This window comes from Simochromis diagramma, unplaced genomic scaffold (assembly GCF_900408965.1).
Source record: "Simochromis diagramma unplaced genomic scaffold, fSimDia1.1 OVJJ01000545.1, whole genome shotgun sequence".
NCBI lineage: Eukaryota > Metazoa > Chordata > Actinopteri > Cichliformes > Cichlidae > Simochromis > Simochromis diagramma.
Genome location: NW_024387371.1, coordinates 2,104,342 through 2,117,092, shown reverse-complemented (window position 1 = coordinate 2,117,092; position 12,751 = coordinate 2,104,342). Strand labels below are relative to the sequence as shown.

Sequence of the window (12,751 nt, the reverse complement as noted above, 5' to 3'; positions counted from 1 at the left end):
ACTAGAATGGTTTTAAGATACATAAACACAAAGCTAGAATTACACCAACCATTGTTTATCTCCATTTCGTCACTGCTTTTTTTCTCGTTTTTTTTAATAGCTAATCTAAATTTTCACAACCACGTGTGTGCACTGGGTAATAAGACTGTTACAGAAGCAAATTTTAGCCATTAAGACTTGTCAGTAAAAACAAAGCAAGTAGATACCTGATATACAGACAGGCTTCGTTCCACATTCACTAACTGCATTTTCATCAAGCATAATAATAAACTGACATGAATTTTTTTTTTCCCCCAACAAATTATATCAATTCATTGGAGCACTGCCAGAGTAAACAGACTGTCAGCTATAATGTGGAATGGTGTCTTCAACTACAAGAGTGTGGAATGTAGTGGTGATAACATGGTATTGTGACACTGAGTTTCTTTTCAAAAGTCATGAAATGGCCTTCTAAACACTTTTAAGGAGACCTGATTTTAGATAATCCGTTAACATCAGCTACCTTTAAACAGCAGATTGATGAACCTGGGCGAAGACTAATAAATATTTAACTATTTCCTTTTAATAAATGGTTTAACTCTTTCTCTGTGAGATTTCATCAACAAGCAGATGCTGCTGTCTAAATGGGGGAGAAAAGAAAAAAAGAAAAAAAAAAAAGCTGCAAGAGAAAGCCAGGCACAAAAACATTTTTTGGAGAAAACAACCGCTTTAAGAGGAATATTTTGCAAGCAGGGTTGATACAGTGTGGTAAGACATTTTCAATTAACATCAATAAAAGGTTACTGTAGGTTTTACATACAGATGATAGTCAATCTTGCAAAATACATGGAACCACATTTACGCACATACAATTTCCATTGTACTGAGGTCAAGCAGCACCTGAACAGTGAGTAAAACTACAATGACAACCCATACCTAGTTCAAAATGAAAAAAAAGCACTGCCTTTCCAAAAAGCCTAATAATGTGGAATGTCTTAAATTGAACATGACAAATTTAAGGGGTCCCTCAGAGCTTAAACTGTGAATTTTGTGAACATGATCAAGGAGCATTACACCAAAATGTCAGTGTCACAATACAGCCTGCCTCCTTTCTGTATGAGCCCACAGCAGAATTGCAGTTAGTTGAATACAGGATTGTATGTCTGAGAATTTGAACAAAAAACGTTTTTTGGGAGGGGGGCTTGTGAAGCAAATGGAATGCCTACCATCACAGTGTTTGGTGGAAATCAACTGCCAGTTTAATTACCATACAATAAAACCTGTAAATATCACAAGGAATCACAAATAATAAACGTAACAAAAAGAAAAAAATAATAATAATGGGTGGGGGGATGAAAAATGCACAACTAGCAGGGGACCAAGGACTTTGGAAGGACGATTAGATTTCACAATACCCCCCCTCCCCACCACAGACCATACGCACAACCTCTCACATCCACTCACGCTTGCCGCACGCAGACTTGCACAAAGCTGACAAAGAACCAAAAAAAAAAAAACAAAAAAAAAAAAAAAAAAACAAAAAAAAACCAACCAGCAATGTGAACTTGCTAATCAACACATTTTCCACAGAGTGACTGAATCTGCTAACAACTGAAAAAATTACCCTGTCACCTCACAGTGAACTGAGAGGGGTAAACTAGTTGGTCGGAAGCAATTCAGGCTGCTTGTCATACAGAAGTGGGAGGGGCTGATGGAGTGGAGGGGGATGTATATAAGCTGTCTGTGTTTAAGATAAAGAGTGTAGGTGGATTAACAGTGCAATTCCATTAGTTTTCCCCTCCTTCGGTCTCTCCCTCATCTGCCGTGTTTTCTGATGTCCACAGCTGGAAACACAGAGGACAAATGTTAGAGTGCCTTGTGACAGATATGCCCGCATCAATCTGAAACCAAACAGTGTAACTTAAAACTCACAGTCAGGTTGTCCCTTAGTAGTTGCATGATCAGGGTACTGTCTTTGTAGGAATCCTCGTTCAAAGTGTCAAGTTCAGCAATGGCTTCATCAAATGCCTGAAAAGAGTCATTTGTTGTGATTTACACCATAAGTAATAAATTAAATATGCACCAAAAAAATATATATTTTAGGTTTTTTTCTCCCCATTCTCCCCCCCCTCAATTCATTTGTTAAAAAGCTCCAAGACATTTTAAAGCTATGCATGTAAGCCAGAGTACATACTGTTTTAGCCAGGGTACAGGCCTTGTCCGGGTTGTTTAGGATTTCATAATAGAAGACTGAGAAGTTGAGGGCCAGGCCAAGCCTAATGGGGTGTGTTGGCTGCATCTCACTCTTGCTAATGTCAAAAGCTTCCTGGTACGCCTTCTGGGAATTATCCACTGTAGCTGTGAAAGCATAAGGAAAAAAATAAATAAAACTATAATGAACCAATTTTCAGCAACTTAAAAGCAGAAAAATTAGACTATGAATAATCTCAAACTGTATTGTAACATTCATTAATATGGCAAAATTTTCTTATTCCACATGGTGCCATCTCTGCATTTACTGTAGACCGGCCACAAAATTTTCTGGCCTTTTCAGCTTGTCTTCAAGTATGTCAGGTTCAACTACATAGGTTTCTTATTTGGAGGGTTTTTTTATTGCTAAAAAAGTGCAATCAGCTGTTGCTGAAAACAAAGCTGTTGACAGAATAATTAATTAAAAAAAAAAAAATCAGATAAAAAGCATCATGATTCTGCTCTTTTAAATCAACACATTTAGGGACTTCAGATTACACATTATTGATTAACTTAAAGTTTCTTTCACCACTCTTTAAAAGGACACTGCAGTAAAACAAAGTTATGATGTAAACTGTGTTTTCACTTACTCTTCTTATTATCCCCAGACGCAACCTCAGACAGGTATCTATAATAGTCGCCTTTCATTTTCAGATAGAACACCTTGCTTTCAGGATTAGATGCTTTGGCAATGAGAAATTTGTCCAGTAGCTCCTGAAAACAGCAGTAAAGGTTTGTTCAGATTCACAATAACACGTACCACTTTCACTAGAATCTAAATTGGGACTGAATAATGAGAAATCCTTACAAGCACATCGTTGCAGATTTCTTGCAGCTCAGCTTCTATCTTCTCCCGGTATTCACGTGCCATCTCCTGTTTTTTGTCATTGCCCTCAGTCTTCTGCTCAATGCTGGAGATAACGCGCCAGGATGAGCGGCGCGCTCCTACAACATTCTTGTAGGCAACAGAGAGAAGGTTGCGCTCCTCATTTGACAGCTCAGAGTCTTGCTCTGTCACTGCCTTCATGGCTGAAGCCATGTCATCATAGCGCTCAGCCTGCTCAGCAAGCTTGGCCTTCTGTACCAGGTCGCTCTTATCCATTTTCTAGACTGGGGAAAACAAGACAATATTAGAAACAGCTACAGTTGCAATTCACCAAAACAAGAAAGAATGTTTCAGGCACATTAGCCATTCACACCTGTGTGGTGTGTGCGTTATCTTAGTTCACACGAACTTGCTTCACCTTGCCGTGGCACACCTGGTCTTAACAGATGAAAACACTTAATTCAATGACAATTCACAGGGCATGCTTTGTGAACTGGGCTCTTTGGCAAGTGGGTCAACCACACTCATCTCTTGCTATGGTTAGCCGCTAGCCAAGTTATTGGCTAACCCTGCTTCGCCCTTACCGTCCCAACCCAATTTCATATTCACGAGTTGAATCAGAATTCTTCGCATATCTAAATATGTCAAACCGTGTATAATTATTTGCTCTGCTGCCTTTTTGGCTCGCTTGACGTTCTTTCGACCGACACTTGCTGTACCAGCGGAAGCCTTCCCGGGTCATGTTTAATGCCCTCCCACAATGTTGCTAGCAAGGCTAGCGAGGATAGTAGATTTTCTAAATCGCGGCTAAACTGGCTTAACAAATACGACAGTACATATTAGAAGACTTCATATTTTTCGTTCATATTTATAGCCGCTAAACTATCGTATGCGCGATAACCAAAGTAGGAAAAAACGAATGTAGTAGCTAACAGTTCGCTAGCATCGCCGCTAACAGTCACGGCTAGGCCAGCGAAAGCAACCGCGAATTTTTATGTAAAAATACGCGGTTTGGGTGATGGCAGTTAATATTTGTCATTTTAAGTAGTTATTACGAAGGGGAATACTGAACTGCACCGTATTACTTTCGCTTTGATTTCGTTTTAAGTAGCTGTAGCAGGGCCCGCCCTGGCTGCCGAGCCTGTCAGAACAAAGTGTCACGGAATCTCACCGTCCGCTAGCAAGCTAGCAGCTAACGCTAGCTTAGCCTTTCACCAAACGAGCTAGCCGTTATGTTTCGCTTCTCAGTGGGATTCGAACGAACGCGATAGAACAGGCTTTCGAACAACGAGCTACCAATGAAAACCTAGTGTTAGCATGCGATATTCATACATTCGAGGTTATTGCACTTACGATTGCGGTGACTTTTAATCCTACTGTTTTTTCTTCTTCTCGCTCGCTCTGTGGACGATTCAGCCTCCGTCCTCCGTCTCACTTAGCGTATCGTTCAGGGCAGTACCACTTCCGCTACACGGGCACTTCTGTTTCCTCTTTTCTCACCGCACATCTGCCTTACGTAATGCAGCCTCTGCTCACACGGTAAAGGCAATCAATGGATCCAAGCGTATTTCTTTATCCAGAATTAATTCAACTGTTTGATACTCTTGCATTACATTGCTACAGTATTGACATATATATGCATTCAGCTTATATATGTATACAAGCTAAATGTATATGTGAAGGTCGCCAACTGGATGATTTTGTGATTTAGTACTCAGCCAAAATAAACATTATCCGCACGAGGGGAGCCCTCTTTACCATTTAAATGGGTTACAAGACTATAGACATGTATGATCAGATAATTGGAGGGTCATGTGGGTTTAAATTAAAACAAAGAAACAAAATAATACTTTCCATATTGATGATCAAAGGTCAAGGTCAGCGTTTTTCTTAAGGGCACTTGAGCAAGTCAAGATTTTAATGAGTGCAGGCGCTTGCTTGAACCTGATAACCAAACTGACGACTGAGGTTAATAGCAGCAGATATAAATATAAATGTAAATTTTCTATATATGTAAAAAATTATTCACCTTCTACATATTTTTAAAGCAATTATTTGTGTTAATAAAGTAAATGTCAACACAACAGTATAACCAGTCTTGTTATTTTCACAGCAAAAATAGTATTTATTATTCTTAGTTGCACTCCTGTTTCCTCTATTTGCTCACACTCCACCTTCAATGGCTCTGTGTGCACATCCCCACCCTTCTTAAGTCATATAAGATCATTTTTGTCCCAACTCCAGTAGAAACTGAGGTCAGGCTGTGTTGCATAAGTGCACTTAAAATTGCAAGTTTAATAATACTTTTTCTATTAAATCATTATGCAGATAATTACATCTGTAACCTATTTTTTTCCTAATAACTGATGTTCTACAACTACTGTACTAAGGCCTGTCACTCCATTGCGTACTTGTGTGCATGTGTGTGTGTGTGTACAGCAATCTCATTTTACGTGTCAAATTAAAATTTACAAATCTTTGCTCAATGAAAAAAAAGGAATTAATTAATCCCATTTTTTCTAATCATTATAAACTTAGATTTAAACTTAGATTTATTTAAAAAACAAAGAAGTAATGTTTTTTTGGGGGGGAGATTAGGTTCTGATTTGAAGAACCTGGCTGTTCATGGTTTTAGGAGCAGCTTCTGCAACGGACTGATCTGATGTATGCTTAGAATAATTTGGAGAGTCTGATCTATTGGAAGTTAAGTTAGTAAATGATGGAACAGTAACTATCAAACTATGTGAAAGGTCGAGGCTGTAGTTAAGGCAAGCTGTTGTGATCAAACAATCAATAGAACTGATCGGGACACGTTTTAGTGGACAGGCACAGGACAATAACCTCAACCACAGCAGTTATTCAGAAAGAGAGTCACTTCTGATAAAGAAGCAGTCCAAATGGATGGAAAACAATCCAAGTAAAAAGATACTCAACAGTTTGCTCTCTCTGCTTCACTGCTGGTAAATCAATCAGTTTTTCAAATTTAATACCTTCATCCAGTACCAAGCTGTTCCCCCAGTAACAGCAGTGACACCCACAGAATTTAACTGTTTCATGCATTGGGTTTACTCAATGGTTTTCTTATGATCCAAAGTTTTCATCACTTACATCCCCATCGAGCTTTAAATGCTCATCTGTTGGACAGAAATAAGGCGACACAATCTTAAAGAGTGACCCGGACCAGTCGGTGTGACACAAACACAGCGTGTATTGAGTTAAAACTAGTTTCCTTTTCTTACTCAGCAGTATGCTGGCAGCTTAATAAAAGTGGATGGAAAATTTTCCTTCTCAGATGTACCCCAGATCTCAGCCTAGCAGACAGCTCTGTCCTCCTCTCTCCAGCCACTGAGGCACAATGATACCATTAAGGATTTTAATTTTCACATATGTAATGCTCCCATGGATAGTGTCTTCTGCAGCAAAGGGTGAATACATGGAAGCAAGAACACCTGCAGTAAGAAAGCTTTGGGGGGAGGTTCAAAACTATCTTCAAGGACGATATGCACAAAAGTGAGAGCTAACTGAGATGATTTCTTCTTTTTGCAGAAAGCTACGGTACGTGCGTCGGACTATGGCGTCCTGCAAGACACAGATACTGATGGTGGAGTACTTCCAAAAGCAGAAGGTAAGGTTTATTAAAACAAATAAATAGTTTTCCACAACTCTTTCAAAGCTGATTATGCAACACTTGCAAAGGCATTCTTCCACATTTTCGTGAATGGAGCTAAAGCTCATGTTACGTAATAATGGGACTGATCAAGTGTCCTCGGCTAAACTAGGTGCAGTGCATTTTCAAGTGCATACACAACTGTTTCTAGTTTAGTTGCAGCTAATTAAAGGACCTGTGTGTACACCACATTTATTTTTGTTTTGCTGGATCTTTGTTTTCTTTTGTTTTGTTTTTTTTGGGGGGTGGGGGTTTGAGAAGTGTATATAAATGATGCCATATGATGAAAAGATGTGTGATCATTTCAGTTTTGCCAACATGTCTACTGTGCGTTTGTCTGAGTGGATCAGTTTACTGCGAGGACGTGTCCCCTGACATGTCAGCCGTGCCAACCCTGCCAAAGGAAACGGCGTATCTCTATGCTCGCTTCAACAAAATCACAAAAATACACAGGGAAGACTTTGCAGACACGGGTAAAACAATACTAATAATTTTAAAAATCCTTTGATTTTTTTTTTTCTCCTCTTAAGTTTTTACTTCTATTATTTGTATTTTTCAGCTACTTTAAGAAGAATTGACTTGTCTGGGAATCTCATCTCTGAGATAGAAGATGGATCTTTCTCAAAACTTCCCAATCTTCAGGAGCTCAAACTCGCAGAAAACAGACTGACCAAACTTCCCATGCTGCCATCCAAGCTAGTAACTTTTAATGCCAATTTCAACAGGCTTAAAACCCAGGGTGTAAAGGCAAATGCTTTTAAAGTAAGTTGGCAAGTAAATGCCTAATGTTAAACCCCTGCAGAAATCATCATCGCATGTTAAATAGTGGCCTTGTGTTGTTGCAGAAACTCACGAGACTGGCATACCTTTATCTCGGAGACAATGAACTGACAGCCGTCCCCCATCTTCCAGAGTCTCTTTACGTTGTTCATCTGCATGTAAGTTCATCTGTTATTTATTTTGAAAAAACAAACAAAAAAAACTGCAGAAGAAATGAAATTTGTTTTCTGTCTGGAAGTTGTAGCCAAGGTTGTGTTCTTGAATTGATCTCCTGCAGAACAACAACATCTCAACAATAACAGATGAGACATTCTGCAAAGGAAACACAAGCCACTACATTCGGACCAACATGTACGAGGTGAGACTGGATGGGAACCCCCTGAAGCTGTCGGAGCACCCTAACAGCTTCATCTGTCTGCAGTCTCTCCCTATTGGCTGGTACAAGTGAAACACAAAAGAAACTGAGGCAGACTTTGTGAGTCAGTTCTAGAGCCCGACCAATATAGGATTTTTAAAACTGATACCAATAATTGGATATTTAAAAATCTGATATATCTGCCGATATTTTTTTTCCTTTTGGGCAGACAAAACAAAGATTTCCCTGGCATTTCTTATTTCTAGTTATTCATGAGTCCTTACTAAGGTAATGTGACAAAGTTGTGGATTTACATTCTGCTCGACTCTGCTCAAATCAGCTGGCTGTTGTGTTCATCGCATTTCGAACATATGCTGCCAACAGGAAAGTTGGGGTGTGTCCTCCGATGGCCAAGCTATGCAACATCATAATGCCTCTTCTTTACTTGTTAATGAAATGTGTCGCTATGCACGTATCGGCAGATAGCCAATATCGGCTGATAATATCGGCTGGCCGATATATCGGTCGGGCTCTAGTGAGTTCTTGGTAAAGTGAAGGAGAGTGGGATTAAGATGCACAGTTAGTGCACAGAAAAAAATATAAATAATGAAAAATAAAGTTCTTAAGCGACATTTTTATAGTGATACATATATCGCACAGTTGAAAACTTACACAATTAGAAATCTTTTATAACAAAAAGATTTGATCAACAAATGAAACAGTGTGTTTTTTGTTTAAAAGCAATATCCAAAATAAAGACACCTTTAGTCATTTTTTTAGTTGGTACATGGCAAAGATGGTTTCTCTAGCTGGTGCTATGCAATGTTTGTTTTTTTTTTTAAAACATGAGGCATTACAACGATGAGATCTCAATATGGTTTCCACAAACAAATAATGCCTTTGTCGTTATTATTTTCATCTTTCTGAAACGGATTCTTCTACCCTGTTGCTTTATACTGCAGTGCTGCAAATGAACACTATACAAATAATAAAACCTGCATGTTGGAAGTCATTGCACCATCAGCTTTTCACTCGTTTCTTTAGCAGCATTCATAATTGCATGGGTGTCCCACAGTGTCTTTAGATGACGTGTCAAGTCCTTATTTAATCCAATCATCATCTTTCACTTGGCTGGAGACTGATTGAGAACTATCGATCCATCTGCTATCTTCTGCTGGTACTCTCGTTCTGACTGTTTTCTTCTGTAGACATCATCTGGAAAGAAAACAGATTCAAAAGACTGAAATGTGTCTCCAGTAAAAACTGCACAGAGAAAGCATTCTGGATACTTGACACTGATGTCTAACTGAAAATGTGCCAACTATCAGTTTATGTGTCACGGTAAGAAACACACTGGTTTATGCTACTAAACTGTCAGTGTCAAAGTGAGCATGCACAGCAGATATTTTGGCTTGCTGAAGAAGGAAAGAAAGACACATGTAACCGCATAACATTAGTAATGAGTGCATACCACTCAGGTGGGGCAGTTCCAGGGTTCCGGATTTTTAAAAAAATCCCCCCCCCCCCCTCAAAAAAAAAAAGAAAAAACACCTTTTTTTTTTTCACTGCTGGATAATAAAAACAGCCATTTTCACTTGCAGAGGCAGGGGGGAAAAGTTGGTGTTTCTTTTTTCCCTCTGCTACTGCAAGTGAAAATGTCTGTTTTTATTATCCAGCAGAATTTCTAAGCAATCTGGGCAATATCTAATATCTATAACAAAATGACTGCCAAGCTGACAAACAGCACAGGGAATAGTTTTTTTTCTCCTCAGTAGAGAAAAACACTTCTTTTGTCCCCAAATGGCCTCTCAGTATCACAGGATAATATGTGCAGGGTGGATTTTTTTTTTTTTTTAAACACAAGAGGATTTGAGCCCTTTTTAGTTCTGACAGCACATCTGGAATAATGAGAAATGGGTTTAGTGAGAGTAAAAACACACTGGAATCCTTTTTCTTTTCAGTCTTTGAGTGACCCCGCTCACTCTATCTCTAGCATTGTGACAAATGTTCCCTGCTTTCATTCATTCACTGGATGGTCCATTTTCTTCAGCTAGAAAATAGTTCCCCCCATAACTAACTAACCTACGTAACTCTACCTGGACATATTATAAATTAAATGTTAGCAGGAAAAAAAACCAGTTTGCACCATTAGATTATAACATTTTTGCACTCAACCAGACATTTACTGACAACTTCCATGTTTTGTGTATATATCAATAACACAGCAACATGTGCATCAGCATTTTTTTAGTCTTTAACCTGTTTTTCCAACTTGAGTGGGTGTTCGTATAATTAGGTGGAAACTTGTTTTTCCAGTGATTCTGACACCACATGTATACTCCTTAGTTCTTTCAAGTGCATTTGTTAGTTAACCACTGTACTCAAGTACTTAACTGGACCACCTACAACATTACCACATTTCAAAGGGACACACAGAGTATTACATGTATTTAATGGATGGTTACTAGTTATTTAAAGATTAATATTTCACAAACAAAGTTATTTATTTTTATAAAAATAAGTTGTTTATATACTACTGCTTTATAGCAGATAGTGGTTTAAAAAAGCTCCCAGATATAACATTACAACACTGCTTCTACATTAATATCTTATGGTTACAATAATTACTGGAGCCTGTCCCAGTTGTCATAAGGCACGAGGCGGAGTACACCCTGGACAGGTCGCCAATCTGTTGCAGATCTAACACATACAGACAGACAATTGTTAACACCTACAGCTAAAGTAAAATCACCATTTAACCTAACACACATGTCTTTGGACTGCGGGAGGAAACTGAGGTACACACAGGCAAAACAATGCAGACACAGAAACTGCACAGAACAAGGCCCCAGGTTAGATTCAAGCACAGTACCTCCTTGCTGCGACAACAGAGCTAACCACATTGCCCTTAAAAGAAAATGAATATTTTTACAATTGCTTAATTTCTTTAGGAGGTCAGCTCAAGCCTCCAAAACATGAGGATTTCTTGATTATATGACTGTAAACATAAAGGTTCCAATCAACCGGCCAACTGGGGCCTTTCAGTGTGGAGTGTGCAGTGTGGTGCCTGTGTGTTTCCTCTGGCAACTCTGACCTCCTCCCACAGTCCAAAGACATTCACATTAGGTTAACTGGTGGTGGTGTTAATGTGAGCCGCTCTGTCTCTGTGTGTGTAAGCCCTGCAAAAGACTGGCAACCTGGATGGATTTGGCCCAGTAGGAATCCCTAGTAGAAGATAGGCCCCGCAAATGGCCTAATTTGGTTTGAATAGCCATCTATCCAACAGGGTGAGCAAACCCTTTTAAAGTTTGCTTAAAAACACTTGATCTTTAGCGAATTGACAGAAAACTGATTGCAGATGCCGGTTTCTATTATTCTGTGTCACAGGCATTAAATTGGTGCCATTTGTTCTACGACATAGTTATCTCCAGATAATTATTCCATAATAAAACTTGTGTTTGTTTTTCAGCTCTGAAAATGTAATGTTGGCCTCTTCTCCTCCTTCTGAATTCATGGAAGCTCAAAAATGCCTCCCATTGGGAGGACCTGTAACTCACAGTTTTCATACTGTTAACATATAATAACATTGATAAAAAAATCATCTGATTCTGATGGGATCACATGGGAACTCTTCTCTGATTAGTCTGCTTTTAGACCCGTTTGGAAGGGTCGACAAAAGTGTTGGTACACACCGTAGGTACCTACAACTATCTAGTAACTACTGACTGTAGGCACTCTCAGTGTGTCAAGATCACTGTAAACTCGAGGTAAACACGTGTATGAAAGCACTGACCACAAGCATTGGAGTAATTTCCCAAACCGGTAGCTAGCATATAACCAAAAGAAGAGCACACTGGCGCCTTTTATTTGTCCTTTAACATTTGCTAGGTCAGCTAACACAGCTAGCCTAACTTATTAAAACTAGCTAACTTATCTATTAAATAGATACTCAACGTGTCGGTTAGACTAGCTGAGTGAACCCATGTCTTACACTTACAGAAAGTCTCTTGTCCTATCCTCACGTTGATCATGATCCACTCCATGATTCCCCCGATACAGAAAAAGATTGGAAGGAACCTGTACGCACCGAGGCGACGTTTCCCCGGGACAATGTTCAGTAAGTCTTTAATGGTTTTACTCCTGTGAAACATCCCGACACACAAACTGTGTCCTAACAAACACTTCCACGGCGCCCCAGAGAAACTCTGAAGGTGAACTGTTAAGAAACAGCGTGGGTAAATACGAGCAGCACGTCCTTAGCAAATGTTATGAGAGCAACGGACGTGCTAAGTTGGGTGCGTTCATTTTGTACACTGGCTTAAACAAAACGGGCGGAACACTCAAGGATCTACAGACTAACTGAGAGCAGCTCGAGGATTTGAAAGAAAACCAACGCACCCAAGAAGAGTCGTAACATCCGGGTGGTATCGGTGTATGTCAAGTGGTGATATTCTGCTCCTTTATGCATAACATGACAGAAAAATACACAATGGGTGTAATATCTAACTATATATTATTGTTTCCATTGCTTTTTACGCATTCTCTGAAACTTTTGAAAACGACCTCCGATTCATACCTGAGAATGAAAATGGACTATTTTTTAAGTATGAAGTTGAATCTGAATAAATACAAGGCAGGAAATGAATCAGTCTTGTATTTGTAGCAAAGAAAAGATGCAGTTACACCTGTACAAAATTACATCGCCTTTTTGTACTAAAGCTTTTGGTCTCACAAACATTGAGAATTAATGCCTAAATTCAAATATTCAGCTGTCTGTTAATGGCAAAAAGCCCCCAAAACATATCCATCTCTATCCAGGCACTGCTACAGTCTCTATTTTCATTCACGTCTTTCACTTTTTTGGATTTGAAATCTATAGCTAAGGGGACTGAGG

General features: G+C 39.1%; 3 protein-coding genes across 5 annotated transcripts; 1 reads left to right on the top strand and 2 right to left on the bottom strand.

Annotated features, from left to right (window-relative positions):
- Positions 1–84: 84 nt before the first annotated feature.
- Positions 85–4,541, bottom strand: LOC120718933 (14-3-3 protein beta/alpha-like). 3 transcript variants are annotated; one of them, XM_040007693.1, is made up of 7 exons: positions 4,409–4,531; positions 3,429–3,493; positions 3,038–3,339; positions 2,820–2,943; positions 2,174–2,337; positions 1,912–2,007; positions 85–1,823 (listed from the first exon to the last, which is right to left on the bottom strand). In XM_040007693.1, exons 3-7 carry the CDS (start codon positions 3,329–3,331, stop codon positions 1,767–1,769), a joined length of 735 nt encoding a protein of 244 aa, XP_039863627.1. In that variant the 5' UTR covers positions 3,332–3,339; positions 3,429–3,493; positions 4,409–4,531; the 3' UTR covers positions 85–1,766. The 3 variants fall into 3 exon arrangements, with proteins under 3 accessions (XP_039863627.1, XP_039863628.1, XP_039863626.1); XM_040007694.1 differs by having other exon boundaries at positions 3,429–3,488; positions 4,409–4,518; XM_040007692.1 differs by lacking the exon at positions 3,429–3,493 and having other exon boundaries at positions 4,409–4,541.
- A 1,786-nt stretch (positions 4,542–6,327) lies between these two features.
- ognb (osteoglycin, paralog b) lies at positions 6,328–8,874 on the top strand. Its single transcript, XM_040007691.1, has 6 exons — positions 6,328–6,509; positions 6,602–6,680; positions 7,031–7,195; positions 7,282–7,484; positions 7,568–7,660; positions 7,780–8,874. The coding sequence occupies exons 1-6, from the start codon at positions 6,411–6,413 to the stop codon at positions 7,948–7,950; spliced, it is 810 nt and encodes a 269-aa protein (XP_039863625.1). The 5' UTR covers positions 6,328–6,410; the 3' UTR covers positions 7,951–8,874.
- Positions 8,662–12,181, bottom strand: LOC120718936 (small integral membrane protein 4). The gene is made up of 2 exons (XM_040007697.1): positions 11,855–12,181; positions 8,662–9,072 (listed from the first exon to the last, which is right to left on the bottom strand). The coding sequence occupies exons 1-2, from the start codon at positions 12,006–12,008 to the stop codon at positions 8,981–8,983; spliced, it is 246 nt and encodes an 81-aa protein (XP_039863631.1). The 5' UTR covers positions 12,009–12,181; the 3' UTR covers positions 8,662–8,980.
- Between the last annotated feature and the right edge of the window lie 570 nt (positions 12,182–12,751).